At 43.5% G+C, this 24416-nt stretch overlaps 1 protein-coding gene across 1 annotated transcript in view; it reads left to right on the forward strand.

The window, feature by feature from the left end:
- Positions 1–16768, forward strand: part of CD81 (CD81 molecule) — a 71845-nt gene extending 55077 nt beyond the window's left edge. The window contains exons 4-8 of the mRNA XM_033928473.1: positions 5950–6024; positions 7435–7545; positions 8345–8437; positions 10505–10588; positions 13151–16768. Of these exons, the coding sequence (XP_033784364.1) occupies positions 5950–6024; positions 7435–7545; positions 8345–8437; positions 10505–10588; positions 13151–13213 (426 nt within the window). The 3' untranslated portion in view covers positions 13214–16768. The remainder of the gene's footprint in view (positions 1–5949; positions 6025–7434; positions 7546–8344; positions 8438–10504; positions 10589–13150) is intronic.
- The last annotated feature ends 7648 nt before the right edge of the window (positions 16769–24416 follow it).

Raw genomic sequence — 24416 nt, forward strand, 5'->3', positions numbered from 1 at the left:
GGCCTCGTCAACACTGGTTCTCCCTTCTGCTTCAACTCAGCTCCAGGGAGCCCATTCCTCTTCCTGTGTTTCCTACTCTACTTACACAGCAGAATCAGTCTCTACTACATCCCAACCTGTCTTCCCTCCACCTGACAGCTTGGTTTCTCTCGGGCTGACCTCTCCGGAGAATCTATCTCAACCGGTCCGCCTCATTTTGGACGCCTCCAGGAAACCGGCCACTCTTCAATGTTACCATCAGAAGTGGACCAGATTCTCCTCGTGGTGTCTCCGGCATCATCAAGAACCCACCTCTTTGGCGGTGGAAACTGTCTTGGACTATTTGCTCTCGCTGTCCAACGCTGGCCTCAAAACCACTTCCATCAGAGTCCACCTCAGTGCCATCACTGCGTTTCACGAGCCTATTCTCGGAAAACCCCTCACGGCTCATCCGCTGGTTTCAAGATTTATGAGAGGGCTCTTCAACATCAAACCGCCTCTCAAGCCTCCTCCCGTCGTCTGGGACCTGAATGTGGTTCTCTCTGCCCTTATGAAACCTCCGTTTGAGCCTCTTGCCACAACTTCATTCAGGCTTCTTACCTGGAAGGTGCTTTTCCTAATTGCCATCACCTCTGCCAGGAGGGTTAGCGAACTGCATGCACTGGTTGCCGACCCACCGTTCACTGTTTTTCACCATGACAAGGTTGTTCTGCGTACCCACCCTAAATTCCTTCCCAAGGTGGTCTCAGCTTTTCACCTCAACCAGTCCATTGTGCTTCCCGTCTTCTTTCCTAAGCCTCACTCGCATCCTGGAGAACAGGCGTTGCACACGCTGGATTGTAAGCGTGCCCTTGCTTACTACCTTGATCGTACCAGAGCTCACCGAACATCCCCCCAGCTCTTTTTGTCTTTCGATCCCAACCGTTTGGGCCGTCCTGTCTCCAAACGGACACTTTCAAATTGGCTTGCTGCCTGTATTGCCTTCTGTTATGCTCGGGCCGGTCTCTCACTGGAAGGATCTGTCACGGCCCACAAAGTCCGAGCTATGGCTGCTTCTGTGGCTTTCCTCCGTTCCACGCCCATCGAGGAAATCTGCAAGGCGGCCACTTGGTCCTCAGTTCACACGTTCACTACTCACTACTGTCTGGATGCATTCTCCAGACGGGATGGACACTTCGGCCAATCTGTGTTACAAAATTTATTTTCCTAATGGCCAACCATCCCTCCTCCCTCTTTGTTAGCTTGGAGGTCACCCATGTGTTAAGAATATGCTGCCTGCTTGTCCTGGGATAAAGCACAGTTACTTACCGTAACAGGTGTTATCCAGGGACAGCAGGCAGATATTCTTAAGTCCCACCCACCTCCCCGGGTTGGCTTCTTAGCTGGCTTATCCTAACTGGGGACCACGCACTCCTCCGTCGGGCGGGAAGGCACTCGCGCACGCGCGGTGCGGCCAACTAGAAACTTCTAGTTAAAAGGTCCGTACCGAGGGCTCCGTCGGTGACGTCACCCATGTGTTAAGAATATCTGCCTGCTGTCCCTGGATAACACCTGTTACGGTAAGTAACTGTGCTTTTTGGGGCGTGCTCAAATCGGGGTTATGGGGGTTTCCCTGCATGCCCTGGTCCCTCCCCCACCTGTAAAATCCTAAAATTGCTGTTTTTAACGGGCGTTTTTTAGGCAAAATTGGCACCCGCGGCGGCCATCTTTAATTTTCTTTAAACTTTTTAAAACTATATTTTTTTGGACTTAAGAAGCTTTATTTTTGCTCCAAATTCACATATGGCCACCTCAGGACAGGATGGCATGGATTCATGCCGTAAATGCGGCGGATGGCTTGCAGTTTCGCAGCCATGTATTCTGTGTGCCGCGGCCCACAAGGGGCGTAAACCGTGCGTGGATTCCGCACTATCCTCCTTCGGAGAGGCCCTGCTTTCCTCCGATTCCACCGGAGACGCAATTCCAGCGTCCGGGACGTCAAAATTGGGCCAGGAGGGCACTTTCGCGAAACTCAAGCGCAGTTCCGAGGAAAAGTCTCATAAGTCTTCAAACCATCCAAATCTGAGTTCTGCAGATCGGCTCTAGCCGCCGGGGACTATTTTCCGCTGGAATTTGTGGATATGATGTATCGGGCTTTCATGAGAAAGCAGGCTATGCCTGTATCTCCCTCTCAGACTACAGTGTGACAGTCTGTGCAGCCTTTGGATTCCAGCATGTCAATCTGCTCCCTTGCTGGTCTGCCTGAAAGCCAGCGGCAGCTTCCCGCTACTGCCTCGGTGCCTGCGTCAATTTCTATGCTGTTGCTGTCGCACGGCTCTTCGGGCTCCGCTGACGTGGCTAGCCTAGCGGATCTCGGGGATTCCCAAAACAAACTAGAAAAGGCTCAAAGAAGAGCAACCAAGACGATAAAGGGGGTGGAACTCTTCTCTAGAGCAGCTACCTTTGTCTATTCAGTTGCCTTCAGAATCTTCAAGTAAAGTTTTGGGTGTCGTCATAGATTCAACACTTTCATTCAACGATCATCTTAATTCTCTGGTTAAAAAAAAAATGTGTTTTTAGTCTCCATATGTTTAAAGTGAGATCCTGTTTCCATCATCAACACTTTGCTGTCCTTGTTCAATCAATCATCCTTTCGAGGCTGGTTTATTCAGTCTATTTAAGCTTGACCAAGAAAAACTTTCATTGACTTCAACGGATCCAGAATACTGCTACTAGGCTGATCTTTGCAAAAAGTAAATTTGATCACGTCTCTCTGCTCCTGCAAAAACTTCATTGGCTTCCAATAATTTCCAGGGTTTAATTTAAATGTGCCTGCTTAACATTTAAGATCTTGCATGGCATCCTTCCTCCTTTAATTCCCTTGTCTTGGAATTCTGTAAGATCTGACATTACCAGATCTACTCAAAAATTTAAATTGTCCTTTCCTACGTTGAAAGGTATTGCCTACATTGGCAAACTAAGGAAGTCTCTACTTTTCAAAATTACTGAGCTGTGGAATAATTTTCCTATTCAACTGCGCGATCTGGGCTCTTTCCAACCATTTTGAAAACATCTGAAAACTTGGCTATTTTCAAAGTTGTAAATTCCGCTCCTCTCCATATTATTCAAAATCCATATTGTATCTGTTCTCCTTTCTAACTTCCTGTAAACCGAGCCAAGCTCTACTGTTATAGAGAAGATGCAGTATAAGCCTAAGGTTTAGTTTAGCTTAAAGACTAAAAAGGTTAGGACTCTTCAGCTTGGAAAAGAGATGGCTGAGGGGAGAGATGATTGAAGTCTACGAAATTCTGAGTGGTATAGAATGGGTACAAGTAGGTCGATGAAATATTACAAAGACTAGGGGACACTTGTTGAAGTTACAGGGGCTATTTTGAAACCAATAGGAGGAAATATTTTTTCACTCGGAATAGTTGGAGCTCTGGAACGCATTGCCAGAGGATGTGGTAAGAGCGGTAAACGTAGCTAATTTTAAAAAAAGATTTGGAGAAGTTCCTAGAGGAAAAGTTCATAGTGTGCTTTTGAGACAGACGTGGGGGAAGCCAATGCATGTCCTGGATTGGTAACGTGGAATGTTGCTACCTATTTTTTTTTGCCAGGTACTTGTGACCTGGATTGGTCACTGTGAAAACAGGATACTGAGCTAGATAGACCATTAATCTGACCCAGTAAGGCTAGTCTTATGTTAAGTTTGAGAACTACTAGTCTAGAGCTTAGTAGGCGGCATTTCCCTAAAAACCTGACCCATTGCAGTCTAAAGTGCAGATGGAAGGAGGGGAGATGTCTGTACTAAAAATGGATTGTCTTGGATATCTGCCAAAAGGTTAGGCATTCAGGACAGCTCAACTCAATATGCAGAAGAGGGCTGTACAAGTAACAACAGTAGGAATGCAGGTTTTTCTACATATTCTTTGAGGATATCCTGAAATCATGACACATTCATGGCCCTCAGAGTGGGAGTGAAGGGACTTTTCTTCGCATCACACGTTCCTTGGAATCACTGTGTATTGCATTCAGCTGTTGTTTACTGTCTAGGTGTCCTGTATACATCTTAAAAGTTGGTTTTCTATATATAGATACACACACAACTGTGCCTATATATACCCCCTTCCCTGATTTGTAGCACTTCCTGTTCTAGTATGAAATCTACTCTGCCAATGCAGCCTAACCGACAGCTCTCTTATTTAGGTGGCCTAGGTTTATAAGTATCACTTTGTGTACGTCGTTCTTCACCCTTTTCCTTCTGTAATTTAGATAAAATGCAGGGTTGTTTGTGTATATCTTTCTCCCAGTCTAAGACCAGCTCAGCCTTCCCTTAAACAGAAATGTGTGTTGTGGGTGGTACTCAGTAAATGTCCGCAAGCTCGAATCGGCTATTTCTTTCTAGTTTAGCTGATGATCAGGGCTTCGTTCCTCTGTTCGGTGACCTATGCTCAGCTCTGTCCTGTTCTCATGGTGAATTTGGTCAGTATCGCAAGAATGTTGTTGGCCTGAATTTAAATTTCACTGACTCGTAACAGAAGAGAATTTGAATTCTACCCAGACGTTTTTTTAAATTTCAAATCGCCTTTGGTTTTTGACCCATAGAAACGGAGATAAATGAAGGCAGATAAAAGACCATATGGCCTATCTAGGCTTCCTATCCATGCTATCTACTATTACATTACATTAGAGATTTCTATTCCTCCATTACCTTGCGGTTCAAGGCGGATTACAAAAGAAAGAGATGCACATTTATGCTAAGTAGGGATTTAAGCAGCTCTAACCACTAGGCCACGCCTCCCCTCAATGATCAGCCATCTAGAGAATGGTCCTGCAGAGTGTGGACCCTCAGCCTGGGCTAGCAGCAGAATTTAAACATGATGAGGTCACGGAAACCACATTGTAATGAGCTTTATTGAGACAACATACTTAAGAAACTGCTTCAAATGACAGCGTGTCATTTAGTGAAAAGGTTGAACAGTCTGCAGCTCAAAGCAAACAGTTCGACAAAATAAAAACCCCATCCGACTCTTTCACATTATAATTGGTATTCAATCCAGTCGGTTCACAGGTATTCATTCAAGACAAAAATCCACTTTTGCTCATGCTGTAAAAGATACATTGAGATAATGTGACATGAATTGGATGGAGGGGTTTATTTTTGCTGATGTATGAAGAGTCTGTCCTGTGATGTCCTGTTCACTGTTGGACATCTGAGGCCTTTTTTTCCTCCAGATTTTGTTAAGACATATGTATGGTGGGTTTTGATCTCACTTATTTTGAGGTTTAATCTAGGAAGTCGTATTTAAAAAAAATAAGGAAAGAAACAGATGAAGCAAAAAGAGCCTGAGGTATGGTTCTAGTTTAAGACTAGAGAAAGGAGGCAGCCTTTCCTGGGGATTGATGGTTGAAATGAGTAGGTGTTTTGGGGGATTATATTCATTGGCGGCATCCTTTGCGTCATTCCAAAGCAGAAACAAATGTGTAGATTTTTATTCTGATTTACAGGGGAATGCATTATGAAGAACAAACTAAGCGGAAGAGGGCCCTATGACTTTATCTTTATGCAAAACGCTGCAGTGGTTTTGCAGGTTGTAAACAGACGGGGAACCGCTATAAATCACCCTGACTTTGCTCTGCTCAGCAGCTGGTGTATCTGAAAGCCGCAGGTGCTATGCTGGCAGATCAGTTTGCACAAATTCCTATTGCAGTATGATAAAATGCCTACTTATTGTAGCAGGAATACCAAGGGAGGGCAGCTGCTTTATGTCCATTTTGTCATGTGCAACAATGCACAGGACCTGAGGAGGATGCCCTGGGGGAGACTATTGACTGTTAACCAACGAGGCTGCAGAATGCCGGAAACTGAGGCCTGAGAATGTGTACGTTACCGTATTCCTGATGAGCTTCCCTTAGTGCTAGGCTGTCATGAACTTGGGCCGTCTTTGGGTGTTGTGCTGTTCTTCTGTAACCTGCTTTTTCCCTTCACAGTTCTTCACGTGCTTGGTCATTCTCTTTGCCTGTGAAGTTGCTGCTGGAATCTGGGGATTCGTTAACAAAGACAAGGTAAAAAAAAATAAAAAAAATAAATTTATATAGTCACGTTCTAGCCATTTATATGCATCGAGTTGTTCACTAGGTCTGGTCAGGGGCAAGTGTTTCCCCTGCCTATGTCTCGACTGAATGTTCAAGAGAAACTTGTAGCCACATATAAAAATGCAGACCGCCTCTGGCAACTGGAACATTTGACAGACTTCAAGGTAATGGTTAGTGCAGTGGCCTGAGAGCTGGATTTAATTCCCACTGTGGCTCCTTGTGAATACATGTCAAAAGTAGTAAAGGTTCAAGACCTGGACGTACTTCTGCACTTGTAAAAGCGTTTTGATGTTCTGTAAGTTAAGGCACACAAAGACAAATATATCACACGAAAGGAAAGGAAAAGGGGACGGGATTTGATACACCGCTTTCTGTGATTACAATCAAAGCAGTTTATATATTACAGTGTTCCCCCACGAATTCATGGACTCAATTATTTACAGCATTTCCTGACTGCTTCTTCCGGTCAGAAAATACAGGGAATAAGTCCGCGAATCAGCCTTCTGCATAGCCAATTCCCTCTCCTCTCTCTCCCCCCCCCCTCTCCCGGAGCATACCGGGTATGATTTACTGCACCCGCCAGCGCCCTAGCTGCCCTCTCCTGCCTTTTTACAGACTCAAAACCGCATTTGCGGTTTTTTGAAATTAATGGGGGTTGCTGGAACGGAAGCCCCGCAAATTTCAGGGGCGTACTGTAATATGTAAACTGCTTTGATTGTTATCACAGAAAGCGGTGTATCAAATCCTGTCCCCTTTTCCTTTCCTTTTGTGTGGTATATTTGTCTTTGTGTGTCTTAACTTACAGAACATCAAAACGCTTTTGATGCAGAGATACGTCCAGGTCTTGAACCTTTACTACCTTTGACATATTTTGATTAGGAGCTGTACATCAACTAAAACTTTGACTCGCATGATTAATTGTGATTAAATTTTTATAATAGCACAATTAATCGCACAAAGTGTCCTCTCACATTTCCTCAGTTGTAAATTCTCAAATCTGATGTACGAGGGTTGTTCAAAAAAAGTTTCCACGCTTCATATTTTCATGGAATGGTTGGAGCTGGAGAAGTGGTAAGAGGGTGTGTTAGCAGGACGCTGGGAAAAATGTATCACAAAACAAAGTGATTTATGTGGAAAAGTAATGCAATTTGCTTTTAAGATATTTAATAAATAGTGTAAAAAAAAAAAGAAATGAAAGTGCGGAAACTTTTTTTTGAAAGTTCCTCGTATTTCAGTTACTAAATTTAAAAAATGTAATCTCGCCCTTCTTTTTATTGTACGGTCTTTTTCTCGTTCATAACCCTTGACCACCTGTTTGAATGCACACTCCTAAAAGTTGATCTAGAACTAGCTTTCCAAGACTGTCTACTCTTTCCATAGATTGCAAAGGACGTGCAGCAGTTCTACAGCGAGGCATATCAGCAAGTCCGTTTAGGTTCAGAAAAGAGTCGGGAAAAGGCCAGAGCGGTACTGAAGGTGTTCCATGAAACGGTAAGGTTTATGAACTTCCTAGAATCCACACACAATCAATCGAGACTAGAAACCTGAGTCTGGGCTCTATGCAGAATACCCTTTTTGAAGTAACCTAATCAAACACAGTGTGTCTTTTCCTTCGAAAACTAGTCTGGTTTATTCCAACAAACGCAGAGCCTGTGACCTCGCCAATCGATAAAATAAGCTGCATTTGAGTGGGAAAAGGTCTTTGAATATTTAAAAACCCTTTTGAAATTTGTATAACCAGACACTGTGCTTTTAGCATCTAAACCAGTGGTCTCCAACTCAAACCCTTTGCAGGGCCACATTTTGGATTTGGAGGTACTTGGAGGGCCTCAGAAAAAATAGTTAATGTCTTATTAAAGAAATGATAATTTTGCATGAGGTAAAACTCTTTATAGTTTATAAATATTTCCTTTTGGCTAACTCTTAATAATAATTTTGTGATTTGTAGCTAAAGAGACAAATGATCAAGAAACTGTTTTGTTTTATTTTTGTGATTATGATAAACATACCGAGGGCCTCAAAATAGTACCTGGCGGGCCGCATGTGGCCCCCGGGCCACGGGTTTGACCACTGATCTAAACTGTCCTTCTTGGAAGGATTCCTTGGATTAAAGTAATGGCAGCTGTATAAAGCCTGGAACCCATTTCTTGGAATCTTTCTCCGATAGAGTTAATATGGCTTTTAACAATTCAGTGTTATATATGTCAGGTCACATGAAGCATTTGAGAAAAGGTGTGTATTTTTCTCTGTCCTGCAAGTAATCTGTTCTCATTTATCTTTTCCCTCACAGCTGCATTGCTGTGGTACTGATGTCATCACCAATATTGGGGATTTAATAATTGATGACATCTGTCCAAAGGATACCATGACAATTATAGGCCAGGTAGGTATACCAAATGATCTTTGTTGAACATGGGTACAGGATTGGCTCTACCACTAGGCAGACTAGGAATCTGCCTGGGGTGGGGGATGGCAGTGCAGCTCTGGCACATGAGTGCCTTCCCCTACAATAAATTTGTCTCTTATATTCTGCAAATACTTTAGTTCAATGTGGATCACAAAAAGTGCAACTAATACCATGTTTCCTCAAAAATAAGACAGGGTGGAAGGGGGATTGGGGGGGGTCTTGTTATTGTGTGTTATGCATGGGGTGTTTTGGGGAAAAATTTGAACAGACTAACATCCATTGTTGTCTTGTTTGTTGCATTTGTTCTGGCGGAAGCTGCCTTTGCTAAGGGGGTCTTCTGGTTCCAGTATGTGTATTGATAATGGGATTGACCTGTTTATTTCCTTTCAGCTATGTATTTGTACTTTTCTTTCTGAATAAAAATATTTCAAACAAACACATCTACAAATCTGGGCAGTTTTCAAGATATACGCATACAATCTAGAAATGCAATCGTAAAACAAAACAAAGATGAGTTAAAACATAATATCTACACCGTGATATAAATTCAAGAAAATGTCTAAGAAAATAAATATACCTTTAGTTGCTTCTTAAATACAGTCAAGGAATTGATAGCCCTCGGTTCCTTTGGTCGAGCAATCCGCAATGAAAGACCAACCCACCACCAAGCAGTGCCTCACAAACGGACCTCAAGTCTCCAACATTGCAAACATTTCCCCTGATATTAAGCGCTATTTAATTGGTCAGAAACAGCTGCCAACTGATTAAATAGCATTCCTTCAGCTAACTGTGAATATTCAGTGGGGGATAACTGGTTACAGTATAGCAACTACATCTAAACCAGCTATGTCCAGTTAGGTGTGGATATTTAGTGCCAGAATCAGACCATATAAATAGCAGTTCTATCTTTAACTGGTCAGCCACTGAATATCGGCCTAACCGGTTAAGTGTTTAGCAGCCAAAAGAAACCTCTGGATATGCCAGTGCATTGACTTTCTGGGTTTGACACTAGTAGCGGGCAACCAAAACACTGCTGGCTGTATATCGGTTCCATTGATTCCATGGTGTACTACTTTGGCTTGGCCCAAAATTAGATCAGCTACCCACGCTCATTTCACTACCTTCTAGTCCCACACTGCTGGTAAAATTCTCAAGCAAAGTTTTGGCCATCATTATTGACTCTATACTTTCCTTTAATGACCAGTTCAACTCTCTGGTAAAAAAAAAAAAAAAAAGGTTTTTTTTTAGTCTTCACATGTTGAGAAAAGTGAGATCCTGCTTCCGCCAACATTTTGCTGTCCTTGTACAATCAATCATTCTTTCCAGATTGGACTATTGTAACTCCATCTATCTAAGTCTAACCAAGAAAAGTCTTCAAAGACTTCAGCGGATCAAAACACTACGGCTAGGTTGATCTTCGCAAAAAGTAAATTCGATCATGTTTTCCCACTTCTGTCAAAAACTTCACTGGCTTCCAGTGATTTCTAGGGTTCACTTTAAATGTACCTGCCTAACATTCAAGATCCTACATGGCACTCTTCCTCCCCTAATTCCACTTTCTTGGAATTCTTCGAGACCTGCCATTACCAGATCCCCCCAAAAACTTAAACTATCTTTCCCCTCATTAAAAGGTGTCATCTATGCAGAAAAATTAGGGAAATCTCTTTTCTTCAAAATCACTGAGCTTTGGAATAACCTTCCTGCCCTGCTACAGAATCTGGGCTCCTTCCAATTATTCTGAAAGCATCTGAAAACCTGGCTTTTCTCAAAAATGTAAAGCTTACAACCCCCTTTATAACCACTAATCAATTCTTATTATGTTCTTCCCTCATTTATTAAAGTACCTGTAAACCGTGCGGAGCTCTATCTTTATAGAGAGGATGCGGTATATAAACTTAAGGTTTAGTTTAGTACGCTTTGGTGAGATAGTGACAGCTCCTGAGGTAGTTAAAAATACAATAAAACCAAGTGTGCCAAAGAGCTTAAGACTGAGACACCTGCTGCTCCAAATTCATGAACTTATCGAGTGTGCTTTCTTCCCAGGACTGTAACAAGAAGATTGATGAGCTCTTCTCTGGGAAGCTGTACCTGATTGGCATTGCAGCCATTATTGTAGCTGTTATTATGGTAAGTGCGGCTATATTTCTTCCTGGATGGGGGTAATTGTGTGGTAGACCAATTTTCTGTGCTATATATATATATATACACACACACACACAAATTTTAAGTATAAGTTAAGTAAAAAAAGACTTGATTTAATGATTCTAAGTGATGAATTTTTAATAAGACATTAGAGAATGACATGGGGTCAAATTTTTCCCTGTCCCCGCGGGAACTCATTTTCCCGTCCCGGCGAATTCTTTTCCTGTCCTTGTCCCATTCCTGCAAGCTCTGTCCTCATCTGCACAAGCCTCAAACATTTTAAACAGTGTTGAGATTTAGCCTAAGATCGTTTTTGCTGTCACAATATCGAATAACTATAGTAAAGGCAGCATCTATAGTGTAATTTGCTCAATATAATCACAAATTTATCTATTTTTTTTTAAAGTCTTCAGAGTGTGCCAACCACCAGCCAAATAGTTTTTAGGCTTAGTTACGCAGTTGGCATATTCATCTTCACCAGACTTGTTTTTTAGTGCTCTATGTACATTTTGTGTTATTTCCAAATCTATAAATACTTCTTATAATTTAAAAAAAGGAGAAAGAAAACTTTGCACTTAGCTCGCCTTCACAAAATACATGGTGGTAGTGGCGGCAGCCCTTTCCACGTGGGGTTTCCCGTATTTCACTACTTGGGTGACTGATTGCTTGATCAAGGCTTCATCACTGCAAACAGCTCAGCATGCCATCAACTCAATGGTTTGTGTCCTGGAACTGCTCAGGTTTGCTGTCGACTACCGAAAGTCACATCTACACCCTTTTCTCAGGCGCTGGAGTTCATAGGAGCTCTCTTGGATACTACACAGGGTCCATCTTTTCTACTGAAGCAAAGTCGACAGTCTCATTCACCTGTGTTGAGCAGTCTACAGCAGTCGGATGCTACGCCTTCTTGGCCACATGACGTTGACAGTACACATCACTCCATTTGCACATCTTCACCTTAGAGTTCCACAATGGACCCTGTCTCAAGACAAGGAACATCTGTCTGCTTCAATCCAAGTCACCTCAGACCTCCGTCACTCCATCACAATCTGACTCGAAGTCTTCCCTTCCAGACCCCCCCCCACCCCATCATTAAAAGCTTCTAACAACAGCCTCCACACTCAAGGGATGTGACCTCATCAAAAACAAACTCTCTATATCAATAATCTTCTAGAATTCTGAGCAATAGGTAATGCTCTCAGAACATTCCAGAACAGTCTCTTCCACCAAATAGTCCTTGTCTCTACAGGCAATGAATTGCTACGTTCTTTCTAAACAAATAAGGGGACATGGGATCTTACTCCCAAGATTAGGTGGGTAACTGCTTGCAGAATACTTCTCAAAGTGCTCCACTTAGCAGGGAAGCAGAATGTCTTGGCAGACAGACAGAGCAGGCTTCTTCACCCCACTAATGGTTTCTCAGCACACCTATCCTGCGTCAAACTTTCTCCAAAATGGGAACACCATACATAATATAAATGATTGCACAACTAATCTAAACTGAACCTGAAGTAAATATTTCCAAATTTGTCTTAATTTATGCATAATTCTACAACAGCTTCTAGTTAGATGATTAATTTGTTCAACTGTGGTTAGTCCATAATCTAGGATTATATCTAGAATTTTAAGCAATCTCACTAAATTTTACTTTGATATGAAATCTCTCTCTTCATAAAAGAAACAGATTATTGTTAACAAGTAATTTAAAAAAATTAGTTTAGTTGCTCAAAATTCTGCTGTTCAGTGACTTGCACCCATGCTGGATAAAACAAAGTGAATCTTGCTTTCAGGCTTAGCTGCTCTCACATTTTTTTGTGCTGTGACTTATTTTCCATTCTCACAGTTCTGAATATTCTTCCCTCTGTATGTGCTCTTGCACCCTTTACTTTTTTATGTCCAATAAATTATGAGCATCTCAAGAGTATGAATCACCGTTGATCTTGGATAGTTTGTATTGTTAGAATTGTGAGGACAACTCTGTTTTTTCAATATCACTGTCCTTCAGAAACTAAATCTCAAGTAGCTTTTTTTTTTTTTTTTGGAAATGACTGCATGAATTTTACTGGATGATTTAGCATTCCCCAAATTGTCAAATTGCCTCCAATTATGCCTGAAATCCCTTTTCAGCAACATTCCAGTATTTTCAAGCAAGGATGTCCTTGTCTTCAATTTGTTCATCCAGCTCCTCATATCAGTGTATTTTTAAAGAATGGCTATTTTAATCACATGAATGGGCTTGCATAATATTCCATATCTGGATAGTGCTCTGGAACTAGTAATATGACATGAATGGGCTGCCAAAATGTTCCCTAGAAATATGATGGTAAATAAAGGCCAAATGGCCCATCCAGTCTGCCTATCCACAGCATCTGTATAGTGCTCTAGAACTAGAACTGTAACCACATGAAATGGGCATGCACAATGTTCCGTGTCTGGCTAGTGCTCTAGATCTAGAATTGTAACCACTTAAATGAGATAACGTAGTGCTCTGTATCTGTATAGTGCTCTAGAACTAATAATTTTGGCCCGGGCTTTCTCTTGTTTCAGATCTTCGAGATGATTTTGAGCATGGTGCTGTGCTGTGGCATCAGGAACAGCTCTGTTTACTGAAGGGCCAGGGGACCCTAAGTATCCCTTCTGAAGTGCCACCAAACAAGTGACCAGGAGGAATGAATCAGAGAGATTATGTATATAAATATTTCCAGTTATTACCATACATACTTATCATTATTTTTACCTTGAACTATTTTTTTTATATAAATAATAAATAAAGGTTTTCCTGTATCTTGGTCCAGGAATTTAGTTACACATCAGTGTGGTATGGGATGTTTTAGGGTCACCACTGATGTCAGGGGTTGGAGAGAGTCCTGGCTGTAGTGCAGTGCTGGTCTCACCAGGGGAAGGGGAGAGATGGGGTTGTGTTTTGGGGTTTGTTTGTTTTTAAACATGTATTTCTATATATCTAAAAGTCACTGTAGGAAACCAGGGATTTTGACTTCTGTATGCATCCAAGCTTTTCACTGCCCAGGTTGTATTTGAATTGGCCACTCGGCATTGCTTCTTGCTTGGTCTCGTACCGCTTAGCGGCACCAGACTGAAGCTTCAGTTGTGCTCTTCTTGCTTGTGCAGAGGGGCTGGCCATTCTCTGACATCTCAAAAGCAAGGAAAATATTAGAGATGAAGGTACCGTATGGGATAAAAATGGAAGTAGAAGAGTGAGCCACTGTGCTCTGCTCTAGAAATCACGGGGAAAGAGGTGTGCAAGCTGAGCAGCTCAAGTGCTGAAGGGCATTCAGTAGGACAAGAGCCATGTTAGCATGTCATAACAGCCTTACATGACAGCTTATTACCTTCCCTGCATGGAAAATGCCCCCAAGGTAGTGAAGAGCTATAGGGCAACTCTTGTCTTATTTCAAGTTTTTCAGATCTGTTCTATTACTATAAAATTTATTCTAAATGCTTTATGCCTTGCACTCCACACCAGATACCTGTTGTCGGGCTATAAAATCCATAAGGTAGCAGCAGTAGGTTATCCTTTATGAAAAACTGAGCCTACTTGGGAAGTGGCCCAATGTGGAGTGGGCAGACGGTGTGATCAAAACACTTGCGGAGTGCTACAGATTCTAACATGGGGCGTGCTCTTCTCACATGGGCAGTACGGTTTTAGAAGATTGTTTTTAATCCCATACCGTAGTTCTTCATAAGTGAGCCCTCGTTCCATGTTGCTTTCTATGTTATTAGTTTGGAAGAGGCAGAGGTCAGAATCCCTGAAAACTCAATGTGGTAAATTTTAGTGTGCAAAAGGTCTGGAACAAATGTGAGTTGTCTTGCTGTCTCCGTGGCTGGCAGTAGCCCCAGTTAGGCCCCTTCCCGCTCCTTGTACATGGCTCTGGCTCTTCTCTATCCCTTTGCCTGATCAGATTATTTAGAACAGTGTCCCACAAACTTTCTCGAGCCGCGGCACACTAGTGGCCGTGGCTCGAGGCACCTGGAAGTGCGTGGATATTGCCTTGATGACATCACACGCATGCATGACATTATCATGTCGATGTCCGTGTGTGTGAAGACCCTCCAGGCGGGCCCTGAGACGCCAGTGGGGGGTGCCAGAAGGGAAAAGGACCAGAGAGAAGGATAGGTGCTGGCGTCCACTGATTGCCTACAGGACGTGCCTCTCCTCCTCCCCAGTGTACTGTAGAAAACCTGAAATCTCAGGAGGCACACTAGTGTGCCTTGGCAGACAGTTTGAGATGCACTGATTTAGAGCATGTCAATAAATATTAAAAATATTTTTTGAGGGGGTCATTTGAAGGTATTGTGGGTGCACCGGTAGTAACTGACTGAGGGGAAACCCAAAGTTGTGATATGGAAGACCAAGACACCCCCCCCCCCCTCCCCTACTGCATTGATGCATCCCAAATGAAGCATCGCAGAGAGAAAATATTTGTGTCCCTAGTAATCGGGGTTGTGGAGAGGCAGATCTTAATTTTGGAAGACAGTTTCTTTTTCAATCAAGAGTATAAAGACGAAAGCTTGGGACAAAAAAAATTGTAATGCTTTAAATGGGGCTTCCCCCCCCCCCCTCCCCGATCATCAACCTATTTTAATTATCTGCTTTGCTAAATGTGCCAGAGATGCATCAGTTGGATACAGACCCTTTTATGTCTGCATAATCTGGGGGGGGGGGGACACACTTCACTCCTGCATGTGTAACTCCCCCACCATGTTGCCAACCATGAATACATATATGTATATAAATACTTGCATTAAGCTCTTCAGCTGAGTTTTTTTCTTTTCCTATATATTTGATATTGTTGAGTATTGTCTTGATAGCCCCAGCTCTGTTTGAATGCTTTTCTGTAGCCTGTTGAGTCAAAAGGCAGGAACGTATAAGGGAAAGCCTAATTAAATGATAAACCTCTGAGGCATATGCTGGAGTTATGAGGGGTGGGACAGTCTGGGACTGTATTATTGGAAATAAGGGAAATGACAGAAGACGGAGGTGTCTAGGGTTGTGACCTTGAGCAATGATGGTAACTCTACAGAGACAAATGAGAACAGGCTAAAGAATGGGATACATTTTTTTTTGTCTGGGGCTGTGAACCGGGTAAGGGGTCTTGACTTGGACTGAAATGCTGTGCTGCTGTCAGTTGCAAAAAGGAGTGTGTCGTGAACACAGGTATCGATGCTCACGAGACGTGCACTTTTGCAATGGGCATTTCCATCTCTATTCAGTAAGTGATGGGCCCTTTTCCGTCCCCTGTGTTTCAGTGCTGCTCAGACCAGGAAAACCTGGGACTCCTTGCCCATTTGCATCCATAGACAAAACCATGGTACCGTTCAACGGGAGGTTGGCCTGAGCTCCTCTTTATCCTAAGAAGCCTCCTTAAAACAGATAATGGAACTAAAGCGGTTTGGCCTTTTCTTTCAGAGTCAGAGCTGCGTGGCATACACAGGAATGCCTTGCGTCCTTTCTACAATGCAGCATGCTGAGCTGTTTGACTTCTCTAACTGCCTTTTTCTTCTTTTTTAAGAAAATGAAATTTAAAAAAGGATACAAATAACCGTTTCTGATTAATGTGTGTCAAATCCTAAAGCTGTAGAATAAATTAACCTTAATATCTAGGTATTCTGTGTGCTGTAGAAGCCTGTGGGGGTATTTAAGTTACCCAACACAAATGAGATGGTACAGGGGAGAAGAAAAGAGCGCTCCTGCCAATTCCATGAAATAATGACCTTAGCTGAGTGACAGAGGAAATTGTCTCGGTGCTGTAATTCATCAGATTGAAAAGATAAAGATTGCTGGGGCTCTAGTGACAATTACCTGACATGGCTAATATGGTAAAAAACCAAAAAAATCAGCTGGTGCCCCATGTATGGTATCATCTGTGGAGCAGTGCTAAACCTCTTTACCTCTTCCTCCCTCTACCAGCTAAGGTTCAGAGAGCAGAGGAGGGACTTCTTGCTTTGCCCGTTTTGGCTCTTAACTCTGTACCCTCTGTGACCCCCCACTGGCTTCATCCAAACTGCAAGTGGCTAAAAATGCAAAGGGATCACCCCATTAAATGTTGTCTTGCTTGTTTCCCTTGAATGTAAAAATCGGATTCCCATGTAATAACTTTTAAAACAAATGTTTAAAGAATTCAATAAAATTTTGTTAGTGAATGAGTTGAGTGCCTGGTGTCTTCTGTGGAGCAGACTGAATTTAGAGATCCCGCTGCACTCTTTGGCTTGCTCTGAAAATGTTACATTCCAAGGTAGCGAAAATAAGAGTGATCTACAATGGCAGCCATCTAGAAAAAAAACAAGCCAATGGCTGTTCAGGAATAAGGGGGCCTTCACTTAAGGTAGCCTTGGCGTGCCATTTCTTGCGCACTAAGGGGCCGATTCTATAAACATCACCTAGAAAAATGGCACCAGCCATGTGTCGGCACAGAATCACAGCTAGCAGCATCTGAAATATAGGCGAGAGTTTTAAAGGCCTTCATTTCAGGCACCTAAGTTTTTGGAGAATCATGCTTGGTGGCGTCTTACGTCATGCTCTGCCTATAGAAAGGCGTTAGGCCAGGGGTGTCCAATGTCGGTCCTCGAGGGCCGCAGTCCAGTCGGGTTTTCAGGATTTCCCCAATGAATATACATGAGGTCTATTTGCATGCACTGCTTTCATTGTATGCTAATAGATCTCATGCATATTCATTGGGGAAATCCTGAAAACCCGACTGGATTGCGGCCCTCGAGGACCGACATTGGACACCCCTGCGTTAGGCACTAGTAAGCACTATGCAATAGATGCCTGTATTTTATAGCAGTGGTTCCTAACCCTGTCCTGGAGGACCACAGGCCAGTCAGGTTTTCAGGACAGCCCTAATGAATATGCATGAGAGAGATTTGCATAGAATGGAGGTGACATGCATGCAAATCTGCTCCATGCATATTCATGGTTGGGAACCACTGTTTTATAGAACTCGATAGGTGCCTATCGCCCAATTATTGAGTCTATTAAGGGTATTTTGCCAATTAACCCTCTCTTTTACAAACACATGGCATGAGTTTTAGTGGCGACAGCGGTGGTAACCGCTCAGAGAAACCCTTTGAGTGTCGGAGCAGTTACCAGCGCTAAAACCTGCGTCAAAGAGGGGGTTAGTTAGGCGCCCTTTATAGAATCAACCCTTAAAGTCATTATTATTACAGCTGTAAAAATGGTCTCTATCTATCTATATATATATATAAAAATGGCCAAGTGCTAACATTCATATCTCAATAAACACTATTAGTAAAGAAAATCTATACAATTATCCAAAGAATACATGTTTAACTGATATATTTAATTTAGAAAGTCCTCAGCGACTGGTTTGTTTAATGTGGTGTCTTATAAACCATTAAATCACCCAAAGGATTCAAAGTGGATTACAAAACGAACCCTACCATGTTCAAGTGCTAGAAGAGCAAGCTGTTAATTCAAATGCCCTCTGGCTGCCTAATGATATATCGGAGAAAGCAGTGGGAACAATGAGCAAGCCACAAGAGCCAGTGGTATGAATCAAAGCCTTGGTTATTTTAATCCAGGATGTACAGTAAAATGGACCTGACACAGTACTGTGTTTTGGTGAACATAAGCACCTGTATCGGGTCACTGTAAAATGGAATTCACAAGCAAAATGGCTTCTTTGTTGATTAATAAATCCAAACCCAACAGAGTACAAGGTTCGTGCATCCAAGCAATCGAATTATGGCTTAAGTGGGACTTGCTCAGGGTCACAAGAAGCGGCACCCTGAAGTTATGGGATTCAACCCATAATCTTAGGCTGCTGAAGCAGGGGTTCTACTAGTCCACTCCTTTTATCAGCTCGTGAATGTCACAATCCCCTGAGCTGGCCCTGCCTGCGGGACCTTGTTGAAAGCCTTCTGAAAATCCAGATATACAATGTCAACCGGGTCACTCTTGTCTATCTGCCTGTTTACTCCCTAGAAGAAGTGCAGCTTGAGCTTTATTCATGTGTGTGGGCTTTTACAAAGCTGTGCTGCTGAGTAGAGTATGACACGGTGGCGGTTTACCTGCGGCCACCGGGTTTAGCCGCTGGTAACTCGCCAAAATGGGGAACGAAAACTAGCAGTCGCGACGGGGACAAGGCCATTCACCGCCCCGTGGAGCGGTGAATGGTCTTGTCCCCGCAGTGAGGCATGAAGGATCGCGCGGTCCCTGCAGCCCACACCCGCCTGCCCAATCGATCCTAGTGATTAGCCAACTCTCTCCCTTCTCCTCACCTTAGTTTGTAGGTTTTCTTTTTCGGCAACTCGCCCGCTATCAAAGAGCCGCGCACCCACTGCTGCTCAGTTTCGATCTTCTGCTCTGACGCAACCGGAAACAGGAAGTTGCAGCAGAGCAGAAGATTGAACACTGAGCAGCCGCGCATGCGTGGCTCTTTGGGAAAGCGTGCAGGTCGCCGAAAAAGAAAGCCTGCAAACTAAGGTGAGGAGAAGGGAGAGAGCTGGCTAAACACTAGGATCGATTGGGCAGGCGGGTGGGGGCTGCGAGGACCGTGCGATCGCCCGTGTTCCCGGCTCAAACTGGAAGGAGGGAGTGAAAGGGAAAAGGATTCTGGGCCAAGGGGATGAAGATGGAAAGAAAAACCCACAGCAGGAAAGAAAGGGAAGGACAAGCAGGTGAGCCAGATGCTAGAAGCAGGGGGGGGAGGAAGAAAGAGGGAAAAAAGCTAGATGGGGTTGAAAAGAAGAGACACACTGGTATGGAAGAGGAAGATAGGGGACATCTGGACACAGGAAGGTAACAGAAAGAGGGGAAATTATGTGCATGGGGCATAGGGACAGAGACATAATGGGGACATGCCATGGGGATGGTATATGGACACAGGGGGGGGGGGGGAAATGGCAGATACATACGGAGATATTAGAAATGGGGAAAATAGGAGCACAGAAGCGAGATGGTTTGTGGGGATGGGACAGGGACCGAGCTCGCAGGCTCCAGTGGCTTGCACAAATTACATTGTAACGTGCCATGAAAATAAGAGGGAGGAAGGTAGATAGATAGGCCACGCGAGAGGAGCTGAAGGGTGGTAGAAAGGAACAGATGGTAAAGGAGGGAGGGAAGGGTGGTGGTGGAAAGGAATAGGACAGACATTGAAGGAGGGTGGAGAGGAACAGACCCTGAAGGAAAATGTGGAAGACAGAATGGGAAGAAGACAGATGCCAGACTATGGGGGAGCGGAGGGAAGAAGATGGGTGCTAGACCAATTGGGGGGGGGGGGGGGTGAAGGGAGAGGCACAGTAACAGCAAATGGAAGATGCAGAGAGAAGACACACAGTGGATGGAAGGAATTGAATGAGAAGATGTGGAAAGCAGAAAGCAGAAACCAGACAACAAAGGTAGAAAAAAATTCTATTTATTTATTTTTTGCTTTAGGATAAAGTAGTATATTAGTTGTGTTGGTAAAAATTTATAAACAAAGCCCTGCCAGCTGAACATCTCTTTCTCTAGTTCAGCAGCCAGAACTTTGATTTATAAGAAAGGAATAAACTAAATATTACAGTACTAAGGCTTATATGGATGCAGCGGTGACGGGGCGGTGAATGGGATGGTAGTGGCGGTGACGGGGCGGTGAAAGGGATGGTGGTGACGGTGACGAGGCGGTGAAGGGAATGGCGGTGACGGGGCGGTGCAGAGGAAGGTGGGGTGACGGGGACAGATTTTTTCCCCGTGTCATTCTCTACTGCTGAGCTCCCTTTTTTTTAGCATGTACAGTGTACCTTTGTAAAAGGATCCATTGGAGACAGGGACCTACCTTGCTTTTTTTTCCTGCACAAAGGGTGAATGCCTTAATTTGACACAAAACATTCCAGATAATAGAAATGCAGTTGGCTTTTAGTGCAAAAAAACCACCACCAGGCAGCAGCCTCACTAAAGCTAAGCAGCTGAAACACAAATATTTTAGGGCAACCAGATGGTTAAAACTTATTTTAAAAGCATAACACATCCAAAACCAAACTATCACTTTGTTAACAAATCTTTATTGTGCTGTATTTCCCATACGGACAACAATAACATGATTCGAGGCGATTGGAATTCCAAAGTGAGGCTTGGACGAGGCGATTGGAATTCCAAAGTGAGGCTTGGAATTCACAGAGCTAGTGCGTGACTAGTTGGAGCACCAGAAAGAGGCTGTGGAATGCTCTGTTGCTATTGGAGCATCAGAATGAGGCTTGGAATCCACAACGAGGCGACCGGAACACTGGCCTGAAGCTTAGAATGCTCATTTGGTTGAATAGCGAGTACCGCCCCCTCCCCACCCCAATGCATAAACCAGCAAGAAAGTAGTCCTAGAACCCTCAGTCGGCAATTGTAAGGCCTTGAAAAGTAACTGGGAATCCCGCCAACAATGGCGCCAACAGTAAAAAAAGACAATGAATGTGAATGGGCTGAAAAGTAAAAGATTACAGTATTTTCAGTCCATTTACATTCATTGTCTTTTTTTACTGTTTCCACCAGATGGCGCCATTGTAATTGAAATACTGTATTACAGTATTTCAATTACAATGGCGCCATCTGGTGGAAACAGTTAAAATAGTAAGCCTCGCCTTTAAAGCATGAATGGCGACCAGGCAACATCAACAATATTTTATATAGGGAAGAAAAGAGACTCAGTTATCAGCTTAATACCCTTCACTATTATAGTCTGAATGCTGATATTTATTATATTGCCTTTTTTAAACATTTAAACATTACATATTACAACTGTTTTTAAACATTTATTTATTTAATACATCTTTTTTTCACTTGCAATCCATTCGTTGTCCTTTGTGATGGTTTTGCGCCATTGTAATTGAAATACTGTATCCTTTACTTTGAAGCCCCATTCATCATTTATTGTTTTTTTCACTATCCCACTAGATTGTTATCCAGTATTTTCTATTACACATATAGATATCATTCTAGTAGTTTCAGCTTATTTTATTTTAATTTTATTTTCTCGGCCACAATTTATCTACAACTTGATTTTTGTATTTTGCTATGTAGATGTGGGTGTTTTCTGTATTGCCTCACACTCACTAACCCTCTCTTCTATTAAACTGCACTAGCAGTTTGTAGCGCGGTGAGCTGCGCTGAATGGCCGGCGCTGCTCCAGACACTCATATGAACTCTATCAGCGCCGGGAGCAGTGTGCGGGCCATTCAGCGCAGCTCCCCATGCTAGAAAATGTTAACACAGTTTCATAAAAGGAGGCCATAATATGAGAAATGTATTCTGAGGTCTCGTGGATTAGGTTTAGCTTTTTTAGGAAGTGTCCTAGGGATGATATGTAGATGGTGAACCTTGTGGTACTAAGTACATCTGATGCAGGTAAATGGAACTGCATGTAATTGCTGTGAAGAATATACAATTGATCGGTTTTCATAAATAATTGCAGACTAAAGTCATGATAATTTTGTGAGTCTGTTTCCCTCTTGTATGCTTTTCAGCTTTGCTAATGCCCCATGACCCTTCATTTGCAACTACGATGTGCTGCTGAAAAGTTTTCAGCCCAACCAAGAAGAGCAGTGTTCTCCCTAGCATTTTTAAGCCGGGCGCTTCCCCCTCAGCATCCTCTGGATTCCCCCCTATTCTCACTGTCTCACATTTAAAACGCTACTCCCTCAACGTCCTACGGATTCCCCCTTAGTCTCACTGTCTCACCTTTAAAGCTAATTACGGCAGCCTGCAGAGCAAACCTAGCAGGCTCCTGTCGGCCTCTGCAGCACATTCCCTTTGCCGAGGTCCCGCCACTGGGTTTTGGCCAGGTACTGTGACCTGGATTATCCATCATGAGAACAGGCTACTGGGCTTGATAGACCATTGGTCTGACCCAGTAAGGCTATTCTTATGTTCTTAACGTGCTGCGGGGGCCAACAGCAGTCTACTAGGTTCGCGCTGCAGGCTGCCTTAATTAGCTTTAAAGATTGGTCCTCGATAAGCGGCAGTCACAGTGTGGAAGATGACGTCTCTCACTGGGTGTGGGAAGCAGCTGAGGTAAGGCCCTGCCCATTGCGAGGGCCCCAGCGGAATTGGGATTGCCATAGAGACCCTGGATCTGGACAGCAGGGGGGAGGGAGAGAGACAGAAAAAGGCCTTGAGGAGGGGCGGGAAAGCAGACTTGAACCAAAAGAGAGGGGGAAAACAGGGCAGATGCTGGACTAGAGGGGGTAGATAGGGGAAACATTCTGAACCAAGGAGAAAGAGATGCCAGGCCCTGGAGAGGGGGAAGACAGAGTGAGAGAGACAGAAAGACCCGGATCAAAGGTGGGAGGACTCAAAATGTTAGAAGGAAGATAGAGGGAGAAACCTGAAACAAAGAGGCAGAAGAGAGGAGGGCAGATGTTGGAGTTAGGGGTGTATGGAGGGAAGAGAGAGAGAGACTGCAGAGAGGTGGAGAGATTCTGGACCAGGGAAGGAGGAAGAGAGAGAGAGGTAGAGAAAGGAGAACAAATGCTAGACATGGAGGGGGGGGAGGGGGGTGTTGAAAGCAGAAGAAAGACAGAGAGAGATAGGCCTGGACCAAAGGGGAAAGACAGGAGGCAGAAGCTGGACTATGGGAGGTGCAGACAGAAGAGACAGAGGGAGAGAGACCCGGAGGAAGAACAGAGAGATGCAAGATCATAATAGAGGAGGGAGAGAAAGGGAGACATTGCCAATAGGGGTGGAGGAGAGAGGAAGAAAAGTTGGACTCATGGAGGGACAGAGAGAGATGTTGGTTGAGGGAAGGGAATGCACAGTCAGAAGGAATTTCTCCCAGAAACTAATTAAATCACCAGACAACAAAGATAGGAAAAATGATTTTATTTTCAATTTAGTGATCGAAATGTGTCAGTTTTGAGAATTTATAATCTGCTGTCTATTCTTCTATAGTTGTTACTGAGGTGACATTGCATATTTTAAACTAAAGGCATCTGCCTTGACCTCTTTGAAAAATAAAACAAATATAAATAATTAACATTTTCTCTGCATACAGTGTGCTTTATGTTTTTTAAAAAAATTTTGTAGTTACCATTATGAATTAATAAGATTATATTGTGTGTACATGAAAAATGAATGGAAGAATTTGCATTAGAGGGTACTATTATAATGGGATGGGGGTCGGGGGCGGAGCTTGGGCTGGAGTACTCGGTTGATATTTGTTAGACTTGGGGGATACTTGGCTTGAAGAAGTTGAGAAACACTGGTTTAGGTGACTATGGGGTGTCAGGTCAAAAGCGCGCCGGGACAAAGGCGCGCCCAGACAATTGAGCGCAGCGCGCACTGTCACACCGCTCTAAATTACTGTTTTTAGTGCTCCGATGGGGGGGGGGGGGCGTGGGACATCATGCCGTGTTCACTTTTTCCCTGTTTTTAGGGAAAAAGTTCGGTTTACAGTAAAATGTGGAGGGTTACAACCCCCCAAACCCCCCCATAACGCCGGCGCGGTCTATTAAGTAAACTGGGGGGGGGGGGTTCCCCAACAAAAAACCCCGTCGGAGCCCCTAAAAACTGTAATTTAGAGCGGCGCGGCGGCACGCGCTTTTGTCTTTCGCACCGTTGTCTATGAACCGACTATGGAGTTCACTAACCCCTTTTACAAAGCTATAGTAGCCATTCTCCCATGGCAAATGCACCAAAGTCCATTCAATTCCTTTGGGCTTCAGTGCATTTGCTGTGGCAGAATTGCTATCGCAGCTTTGTATAAGGAGCCCAAAGGCAGGAACTACTGTCTCTGTGCATTAGATTCAACATAAGTTTGAAGTTGGTTGACTACCACTCTTTCAAGTACGGTAGTTTTGAAAAATAGAA

This window comes from Geotrypetes seraphini, chromosome 19 (assembly GCF_902459505.1).
Source record: "Geotrypetes seraphini chromosome 19, aGeoSer1.1, whole genome shotgun sequence".
Taxonomy (NCBI): domain Eukaryota; kingdom Metazoa; phylum Chordata; class Amphibia; order Gymnophiona; family Dermophiidae; genus Geotrypetes; species Geotrypetes seraphini.